General features: G+C 39.1%; 1 protein-coding gene across 3 annotated transcripts in view; it reads left to right on the top strand.

Moving 5' to 3' along the window:
* Positions 1 to 11,261, top strand: part of phkb (phosphorylase kinase, beta) — a 120,015-nt gene that overhangs the window by 40,096 nt on the left and 68,658 nt on the right. For all 3 annotated transcript variants that reach the window (XM_078246997.1, XM_078247082.1, XM_078246914.1), the window contains 2 exons: positions 3,048 to 3,143; positions 5,094 to 5,291. In XM_078246997.1, coding sequence (XP_078103123.1) covers positions 3,048 to 3,143; positions 5,094 to 5,291 — 294 coding nt within the window. The remainder of the gene's footprint in view (positions 1 to 3,047; positions 3,144 to 5,093; positions 5,292 to 11,261) is intronic.

Here is an 11,261-nt window from a genome sequence, read left to right on the forward strand (position 1 = left end):
CATCCTTCCAAAACCAAATGCAACTCCCCCTAACCCTTTCAACCGGAACATTTAGTACTTTCGGAACTCCGCTATCACAATTTTCACCAGCTGCAGACTCTTGTGGGTGTGTGTCACATTTGGCCTTTGTACTAGATGAATGAACACACAGGCCGCTGTTTGGTGAACTTTTGATATATTTTTTTTCACGATCCCTCCGAGTCACATAACAGATGCAAAGATAGCAGCTTCTTCTCCGTGTGACAAATTAAACTCTGCAGATAAAATTGATCTCGCCAAGAGGAGGATTCCCCCCCCCCACCCTTTTAAAGCCAGTCATTACATTTACAGAGCTGGACAGTCAAAACCTAACAGGTTCCACTGTTTTTCTCAGGGTTTGTCACCTAATAACACACACAGTGAAGAGTAGGCATGTAGTAGAGTGGACACACACCTAAATTCCCCCCCCCCATGTCTGTATGTGGAAGAGAGGGTACTTTTCTATGCTGACATAAATCTTTCAATTTAATTAATCCACAGAAAGGGATGTCAAGTTGATGTTCATTATGATCTTGGAAAGGGTTATTATTTAATCTACATCCTGTCAACGTTTATTAGCAACCCATAATAATAGCAGTGACATTGATGGCTTCCTGGCATAGACTACAGTAACCTGTAATTGACTTGTATTATACAGTCACATTTTCATTACAGAGGGATGAGCGCTAGGTGGAAGGGGTAAGTGGGGTGGTATGGAAAAGTAGAAATACATACTTAAAAATATTACTGATTTTTGTATATTGGCAGTTATTTGCCTGTGGAATGGCAGCCGGTCATAGTTTTCTAATCTCTCCACACGGAAATTTCATTTAATGTAATCCTTTAATGGTTCTCTCTCTCTATTGCTAGAGCACATTTAGATTTTTGATATCTTGCATCTCTTTAAGCATCTCTCGCAACTAGCTGAAGTACAGGCCCAAAGCAATACCCAGAGTGCACTGCAGTTTTAAGAAGCTTTTCAGGCACGACTCTCGGCATGAACCGAACAGAGTGAGAAAAAATCTTTGAAGGCCAATGTTTTAAAGACATGCTCAATCAATCAGTTGAGTTGTCCATAAAAGATAAAATATTATTGGGAACATCTTTTTACCAAATCTGAATATTGCCATGATATAACATTTAAAATAACTGTTTTCAGTGTGATACATGTGATCTTATTCCATGGTCTTTTTGATAAATTATTATATCAGTATGATTTAGTTTTGATGAAAATACAGTAATTGGGTAAATCCAGTGAGGTAGTCATACTGGTAATAATGATCCACAAAGACTTTAAGCATTTAAGAGTTCAAGCACAAAAACCGTTCTAATAGCAGATATTGGATATTCATCACTGGGGTTTAGAGTGTGTGTCCAGATTGAGGTGAACAAGAAATACTCACTTGTGAAAATACTTTTCTTGTGTTTTAAAGTCAGCAATGGTTTGTAGAAAGGCATAAGAAAAAGATCCATCGCTCAAAAAACCAAAAGAAGTCTGATTTTTCTTACTTTTTAACTATTATTTTTCTTATTGATTTTGCTGTGTTGGAACTTAACATCAACCTGCTTAAGGGACTAAATATGTATTAGCCGCTGGCTATAATCTTGCATATTTACAAAAGTATTCATCTATATGCACTGTCCCTATTTTACATAACTAAATCGCAAATCAAATGTAGTTCTACAATGTCTTTTTTTGTTATTTTTATATAATCATTAATTCACTATTCTTTTTAATTTTCTAATATTTATATACATATCAATGTTATTTTTTAAATGTTTTTCATCAGGTGTCTCGTTGATCTCAATCATTGGGTAAAGGCTCATTTAAAGATTTTTATGTTGTTGTAGTGCCCAAAGCAACTAAGAAAGGCAAAAAATAATCTTTTTTCCATTGGATTATTTTTGAATATACATACAATACAGTTTGGACTGTAATCTTTTATTAAAAAGAAAATGTTAGCCGACTGAAGGAAACCACAGTCATCCCCCTAGCCTTTTTCTTGCAGCGCCTGGTGTAAATATCCTTTAGGCAGGGTAAGGCACCTCCTATGTTCAGCTGAACGAACCACTCCTTGCAGGGCCTTGCGGTCCTGTTGGGCTTTGTATTCATACCAGGCTGTGATGTTCCCCATCAGGGCGCTCTTAATGCTGCAGGAGTAGAAACTGCTCAGTATTTGAGGGGATAACAGGAATATACCTCAAACGTCTGAGGTGAAACAGTCTCTGCCTTGCCTTTCTCACCACTGAGTCAGTATGCAGCACACAGGTCAGACCCTCGGTGATGTGGACACCAAGAGTGGGCAATTTCACTGACTTGTCTTACATCTGCCTACATTGGTGGCCAGCAATCCACTGCACTATGCAAATTGTGACAGGAAAGCTTGCTGATTTGACTAAAAGCCCTGGCTGGATCTGTGTTGGAGGAAAAAAAAAAAAAAAAGTAGACTGGCAATATTCATACATAATGCATTTGACTTGCATTAGAAACTGCTTAGCAGGTTGCAGGAGTGACTCAGTTGGTTTAATATAAGTGCTACTGATGGATGGATGGATGAAGTGGATTGGACCAGTTTTTTACTAAAAGTATAAACTGCCCCTCCTCTCTCTCCCAGAGGTGTTTAAGTGCCCTGGATGAACAGACTCCATTGTAGTAGCAGCACTTGGGTTTTGTATGTGGGGACTTTTGAAGTGAAAGGAAGACTCTTGACTGTTGTTCAAGCACTCCCACACTGTACTCCAAAAACATGTGCAAAACAAAAATATCAGCCTGGTTTTACAGCGAAAGTGTGTGTGAGTGCGTTTTGATGTGCAGAGGGGTGAGGGGTGATGGAGGGGGCTTTAAAGTGGGCCTTAATTCGTTTTAGCCATTTAGTTTTTTTTTCCTGAAAAATGACTGGGGACTTGTGCATCTTTGTGCATTTTTGTGGGTGTGCACATGCACATGCAGAACATGAGACCGTGTGTTGCTGTTGTACCTGTAACGGGTGAATAGTTCAGTTCTGACTGGGATGTGTTTTGCTCTGCAGGGCTGTTCCTGGTCGGTGATATTTGTGGATCTGGACGCCCACAACAGGAACAGACAAACCCTGTGCTCCCTACTGCCCCGAGAGTCTCGCTCACATGTGAGTTCCTCTATCTTTACTACTAAATCCACCCTACAAATGACTGAAAAAACCTACAAAATAAAGCATAAGATAATATAAAAGGGGATGGTTAAATGCATATTTTGTCTCAGAACTAGTTAGTTGATCCGTTGTAGATTTTAGAAAAATATCCAAAGTAGCACATATTTATGCAACATGCTGTTTTTTGACTAAGAGGAGCAGCTGTGGGCATAATCTCTACCAATCAAAAAGACTAAAATAGATGACTACCAAACATATGCCAAAAACTTCAAAAAATGTTAATTGTACACATCAAAATGTATAGGAAGAGTAGCTGCTACATTGTTTGCAACTAATGGGGATCCGAATAAAGGAATTAATAAACTACATATGTCAATATGTCAGTGGATATCTTTTATTGAAAAATGCAGTGGTGCAGCCGTTACATTGCCCATACCTGTGCTATTGATGATTCAGCCTTGACATGAAATGAAGGAAGTGAGAGGTGGCTACAGAGCTAGAGGAAGGTAAAGCTGAAAAAGGAAGGGGTGAAAGAAATAAGTGGTACGTTGAGAAAAAAGCAAGAGCAAAACCATTCCCTGCTCTCCACTCCACCATTTGCAGACACTTAAATGATCACTTCTCTTTCTCTCTCCCTGTGTGTGCTTATTGTCACAGACAGACTAGCCACAGTCAGATTGCGAGAAAATGAGTGTAATTAGACGACTAGAGTGACATTATAGCTGTATGAGATTAACTTTAAGGAGCTGGAAGGATGGAGAGCAGTAGGGAGCGAGAGAGCAACATGTGGAAAGCAAGTTATTTATTTTTGGAAGCTCTGCCGTCTATTAATAAACCCTAAATATTCATAGCTGTTTGCAGTGAGGATGGGGCCCAATAGCTTTAATTCCCACTGCTTAATAGAGTAAACCAAGCAAAAAATGAATTGAGAGAATTAGATGCCCATTAAAAAAGTTTGTCAAGCCTGATAACAATATTAATTCTCAATGATTGTTCCAATTCAGACAGTCCTTGATATAAATAAATAAATAAATAAATAAATAAGGCTGCTATAGTGTGCTGTTCACAGCCAGGAGCTTTCACTCTGCTGTCTAATTTATGACCCTTTAGTATATAAAGATTGACTCTGTGCTAAATCAACCCTGTCTCATAAAAATTGCATTCCCATTCAACTGAAGTGCATTCTTAATGACGTTTTGAGGGAAGCATTTGTTTCAACATATCCTTGTACCAGTAACAGGCACCGGTCACAGTTTTAAACACGTTAAAGTGGTTGATGTTTTAAGTTGAAACAAAACTACTAGGTTAGGTTTACTAAAAGATCATGGTTTTGGTTCAAACAAGTTAGTTTGTTACCTAACTTACAGTAAGTTATGTACGTAAGTTAAGTACCAACGTATGTAATGTAATTTAAGTACATTACGTAAGTTAACTTACATACATAAGTTAAAATAACTCGGCTTTGACTTTTAGTTTCACACAAACATCTGTGTCCTGGGTGAGTTTGACCCACCCATCCACCCAAAAAGGACCTCCTCCCGAGGCGGACTTTAATTAGAAATGTATTTGTGATATGTGACATCAAAAACATCCAGGAGAGAATGAATTTTTCTTGAAATATAATTGAGAATGCAGTTGAGTTGTATAGGAACGTAATTGTTTGGAGACAGGGCTGGCAAAACGACATTCAGTTTCGACTCTTAACATAGCATAGGATTTCATTCTAATTCCTCAATTATTTTGATAGATATTATTACTCTGGTGAACATAATTTAAGGTTAGTCTTGGTCATATGAATTTAACGTATGAAACGTTTGTCTTGTAGTAAATCATAAACAAACAAAAAATCAATCATTGTGGAGCAGTGTTTCATTTCAGTGATAAACCAAAAACAAAATGTGGTTGGGGCTTGTTATTTGTGTAAATTAAATCTTTTCTCCCTGGCAGAACACAGATGCAGCCTTGCTTCCAACCATCAGCTATCCTGCGTTTGCAGTAGATGACGATGCCCTCTACAGTCAGACGCTGGACAAGATTGTCCGCAAGCTGCGGGGCAAATACGGCTTCAAACGTTTCCTCCGTGATGGCTACCGCACCACTAACGAAGACAAGAATCGCCGCTTCTACAAACCTGCTGAAATGAAGGTTGGTGCTGGTGGGACACTTAAAGGATATCATTCTTTTTTCTTTTTTTCAATTTTCTTTGTTCCTTCTATTGTTACATTTCACTGATTTTTTTTTTCGTTAATGGTTAAGTGAACTCCTCCAACTTTTAATTTTAGACAATAGGCCGCCCAGACTAGACTTGGATTGTTTAGAGTGCTCCAGCATGTTATCATATCAGACAGAAACATAGAAATACAGAAAATGTTACTTATCCTCCCAAGTTTTAGCAAGACACATAGCTGAGAGTCATTAGCATAGCAGTTGGAATACATATTACATCTGTGGATATTATGCTCAAAGAGAGCATTACAAACAGTAAAGGATCCAGGATATATCCCTGGGGAACTCCACTCTACAAGAAAGGAAGCAGTCTCTCCTTCCATAACAGAGAATGACCTACTACACCACCAACTTTACAGACAGCTGTTTGAACTTCAGGTCATGGAGACTTACAAACAAATAAAAAAACAGCATGCATACTGATATACAAAGGTATCTCAATCACAATTAGAGTTAAAGCATGTCAAAGGATATAATGTTTGAATATGTACCTAGAGTTTATTTCAGGCAACCACTTGTTACTGCAGAGGAAAAGGCAGAGTGCCAATGGTTGGCAATGCATGAAACCTGAAATAGTGCAACTTGAAAGTGCTTGAGTGTGACATTTGAAAAGTTTTTGAAATTGTTAAGCCTGTAAAGGTATTATCCTTTCATGATAATGCTCAGAAATCTGTCTGACTTAGCCTCTCTCATTTCAAGTGTTTTAATCCTCCAGGTATTTCACCCCCAATCGTAGTGTGTTTGTGAGTGTGAGTCCCTGTCAGTGGGTGTGCTCATGCATATATATGTATGTGATTCATTGTCCTTTTCTGAATCCCCTGTGATCGCGGCGAAATAGCAGTACATTCTCTTCAGAATGAGCTCAGTGAGCATACGATGAGTGAATCAGAAGAAGGACTTTTAATGCTAAACAAATCATTGCATTAGCTGCAGAACTAACCTCCCAGATTGAATGAGCTCAGAGAGGCAGATGGAGAGAATAACTGTGATTTGCAAGAAGTCAGAGGCAACTGGAGTTTGTGTTTGGTCTAGAAGATGATGTTTCACCTCTCATCCAAGAGGTGTCATCAGTTCTACTGTGGGGTGGGTCAGTCACCCCTTAATGTCACAAGGCATTGAGGCCACCTGAGACTAAGGTTTGGATTGTTGTGCTACAGATTCACAGAGGCGTACTGGGGGACTCTACTCCTCTATTCAGAGAGTTCATAGATTTGAGGTTGATTTGAAGTCTTTCCAAAATAAGGTGGCCAAAAAGGCCTACTAAAGTCATCAATTCTAGTGTCAAAGTGATGTAAGTTGGCGATGCTGACTCTGACACAACTTGATAATATCACTTTACTTTAATCCCACCCACACCCACCCTGGTTTCTGTAACTGGATTTTTCTAATAGCAACAGACACTATTTGAGAGGGTGGCAGTGTTTCTTAGGTCTGGACCAGGTTAACCTGTTCCTATCCTTCTAACATTTAACAGCACAGATTAATATTTTAATATTAACAAAGAAAAAATAACTATGTGCAATGTGAAAGTTTTCCGCTCAATTGGACTACTTTCCATCTACAGTAATACGTGGGTGAACATTGTTTTGGGCAGTTTGTAATCATTTGGGCTATACTTTTTGTACCTTTTGGGTGGTTCCCCTGAAAAAAATCACCCTCTCCTCAAAAGCGCAGACTGCCTGTCACGGGAACTGAAAATGGCAAATTGAGCTTTTCCGTGTCATGCATATGCATTCACGGGAGGGTCAAGGGCACAGTGGGAGTTTCCCATAAAGAGATGGGAGGGGGAGCGTAAAGTGTGCCTAATTATGTATTCCGCGGTATGTACAAAAAACGCCCGTGACAGCGCGCCTCTATTTTGCGGTGAAAATTCTCCCCCTCTTAAAAACAGGTGTAAACCTGGAAGCTGTTTTCCTGGCATATGCCTCCTGGTGAAATGACAGCAGTAATCCGAGCAAGACGAAGACATAAAGGACGAAGACGCCAAGGAGATGAGCTGAAAAGATTTTTGCCAGAAGTATCACACTTTTTCAGTTGAGTGAACACTAAATCATTAAGTATTACAGATTAAGCAACCATGCAATATTACAGTTACTGGAAGAAATCAAAGATGACATTGAATCTCGGACTCAGCATTCATATTCCATTCCAGCAGTTGTAAAACTCCTCGCTACATTACAAATATTGGCATCAGGATCGTTTCAAACATTATTGTTCAATTCAAGCATCAGCAGTGGGAATATCTCAGTCTGCACTCAGCCGTATCATAGCACCAGTACTTAACGCTTTGCTACAGCACAATTTACAGTATAGTGGGCGGAGAAAGGCGCTGATTACCCGATGAACTGCAGGTTTTGGTAAATACGACTGAATACGTAAACTGAAGTATCACAGCGTGCGCTTTCTTGGCCATGGAGCTGATAATGCTACATTTGCAAATGTACGTACATCTGGCCCCGAGTTCAGTAGGCACGGCTCAATACACAGTAACTGATAACTGATGACCAACAAAACCAAATGTTATCTCCATTTATTTCAACTAGCAATTTATATTATTAGAACTAACTAACTTTCCTATTCAAATTATAATTTGGTCAAAGCTCTGTGATAGAAGATTTAGAAAAGCTGTTCATAGAAGCGAAAATTGTAAAGGTTTAATGTAACGCTATCCAAAAGATAATTTAATCCATGGTTTTGTGTAACTATATTAATAAAACAGCAGACTGGAGGCACGACAAAGGACCGAACACTTTATTTATTTTTCCTTGCACTCATATTTAGCTACATGATATACACATTAGGAGGCTCTGAGGCTTCTTCCCAGCATCCCAGCAGCAAAAGAGCCACATATTTTATATCAGAATGCTTATGTTGCTCTACATAATATGTAAATAGGCAACTCTTTTGCTAACATGTTTGCGATATCAACTTTGTGATATGCCAGTGTTGTGTTTACAGCTTGTTTTGCTGCTTCCAAAAGTATTGCTGGTGTAACTTATATCTACTGTATATTTCCTTTTACAAAGAAAATATTGCTAAATCATTTACAGAAGACATTGCTTAAAATATGTATTAGTTTTTTAAGATAGCTATACACATACAACATACTACAGTTCAGTTGTGATTTGAAGGCCTTGTTGCTGGCAGAAAACTGCTTTTCAATGTACTTCAGCAGGACTTGACAGATTGCTGCTCACAGCTTTTACAGCTGCTATAAATGTTTGAAACAATATCACTTTTACAAAATGAGATTGCTGTTCTTTTATTTGCAGAAAGGAAGGCAAAACAAAAAATGCATAGACATTGGGAGTGCTTGCTTGATATATCATAGGGGGGCATTCGTGGGGGCACCAACTCTTAACCACTTAGAATACTTTGCAACAAGCTTTCTTTAATCCCGCAGCTAATACGATACAAAGACTCTGAGGCTAAGAACAGTTTTTAATTCCTTAGTTCCTTCAGGCTCCAACCTGCCCTGAGTCCTACCAGCAGGCAGGCAGATTTGTAGTGGAAGACGATGCCAGCTAAGTTTAATACATTTATCTCCTGATCACTCCTGCTGCCATTTGCCTTGCCTCTAATATACCGACAGTAATATATTTTCTGCCACATCAACAAATACTGCAAGTAATAAGAATCCAGTTACATAAGAGGAAACTGTGCCAGGTGTTAATATTAAACAATGCAGTAAATATTACCACAGAATTATCATTTTTCCATGTTAGAAATTATGCACTTGCCTTGTACAGGTGTAACAACATTACAAACATAGTACATAACACAAAAGTCAAATACTATCCACCTTTGAGTCACAAGCATACACACACAGAGAAATGAAATGTCTGTTCTCTGTTGAAGAAGAAGAAGTCACAGGTAGACCAGGTCTCCCTGCAGAAGACATGGAGTGAAGTTGTTGTTGGCGTTTAAGGGAGAATTCACAGCAGGGCAGACGTCTGTGCTCCCTGTCTGTTTACCATTGATAGAGAGCAGCAGCCTGTGTGATAGACAGTTTTACCAATCAGTCGAGCTGCTCAAGCACAAAACACCAGGGATCCCTGCCTGTTTACAGCCTCAACAGGCCAAAAAGCACAGGCCTCACTGGGTGACTGCCTTAGCTCTCTCCACCTCCCTTTACATAAACCTTCCTCTGCTTCTGTATCTCTTTATGCACGTTTTTTCTTCTTTTCATTTTACATCCCTCTCTCACTCCCTGATAGCTACTATAGCTTCTCATCTCTGCTGGAACACACAGTGTGAAGCCACATATACCTGCATAATCACAGGGTGCCGACGTGAACTATGTAAGAAGCACATATTAAGCCTACAGACAGTAGTATCTGCTTGGTGATGGTGAATGCAGCTCCCACATATTATAGTGTGTGCCAGCTCCATACCAGCCATGTGTTATTGCATTAAGATGTAATCTATTGTATCTTCCATCAGTGTGGAGATTAATAAAAAAGATTAGGGACACAGATAGTCAGGACGAGTGGCATTTTATGGTCTAAAATACACACACACCCACACACACACACACACACACACACACACACGTAATGGTAGAATTAAGAGAGGCTAAAGAAATCTGCAGCTTGTTTGATCTTGATGATTTGTAGTGTTTGTACAAAGTTGGTGACTAAGAAAAGAGTTATCCTGTAAATGTAGAGCTGCTAAAATGTCTACAGTGTGTGTGTTGATCCTCTTTAGGTGAGCATGAAATTATTGGAATGAATAAGGCTGTGATTCACTTGACTGTCTTTTCCTCATGTGACCAAATGAAGGTTTTGTGTATACGTGTGACACTACACACACACGTGTGATGTGTGATCTATAATAGGATTTCTGGCTGAGTAAGATTCCAATGGTGTTCATGTCAACTCAAGTGTTTGTTCCGTTAAATTCACTCCAGCTTCTGCCACATGCTGGCTCTTAGTTTTCTGTGTTCTGTCGACTGAAAACAAGCAGATGGTCACACAGTCACACATACACTCATCCGTTACTCATTCCTATCGATCAGTCAGTCAGTCAATCATAGCTCGCAAAGTGTTTATCAGGGAGAGGTTTAATTAAATTAAAACCTTAATAAATGAATAAATGATTCTGTGTTTGCTACACAAATGCCAAAATACAAGCGCAACACACTTCTGCTTTAACTCCTTGTCACTTTCTGATGCCGATGTGCATACATGTTAACATGGTTACCAAGTGAGTTGCATAAATATGAATATATGTTGCTTGTGTCCTACTCCATGTATTTAAGGGGCTCCATTTAATGCATGGGTATAGGTCCTGTTTGTGCATGTGTGTGTATATCGGGCCTGTGTGTGCAATGTGTAAAAATAACAACAGAGTGAAAGAATAGAATAGAATTTTTCCCTCAGGGATTAATAAAGTACGTCTTCTTCTAAAGCCATTTATAAAAAATAAGTAAGTAGCAGCCACATAGGAACTATCACCTATATATTTTACTGTGCAATATCATTGTTGTTTCTCTCCTGTTTTTAGGTTTTTGTTACTATTTATGAAGTAGGACCAGTTAAAGTCTTGACTACTAATACACCTAGGTTTTTTCGCAGTTAGCTCTTTGTGACACCAGAATAGATCAACAGATCAGGTGCAGTAGCATGACCTGCTGCCAGTCACCAGAATATGATTTCCCCACGTGGGTTCCTGTAGTGCCGCTGATGATGCAGGCTGACGGCCACAGAAACTGTCCAATGAATGAGTTCCATATCAGTCCTTATGACTTCATGCCCACAGCTCTTGGTTCGTTTGTACAGTAATAACCCAGGTGTGTGTGCATTTAATTAAAATTGTTAATATGTATTCTACTTTCAGGTCTCGTAACATAACAGCAGATTTGTTTTGTTGAAATGGTGGCCCACAGCC

This window comes from Sander vitreus, chromosome 1, assembly GCF_031162955.1.
Source record: "Sander vitreus isolate 19-12246 chromosome 1, sanVit1, whole genome shotgun sequence".
NCBI lineage: Eukaryota > Metazoa > Chordata > Actinopteri > Perciformes > Percidae > Sander > Sander vitreus.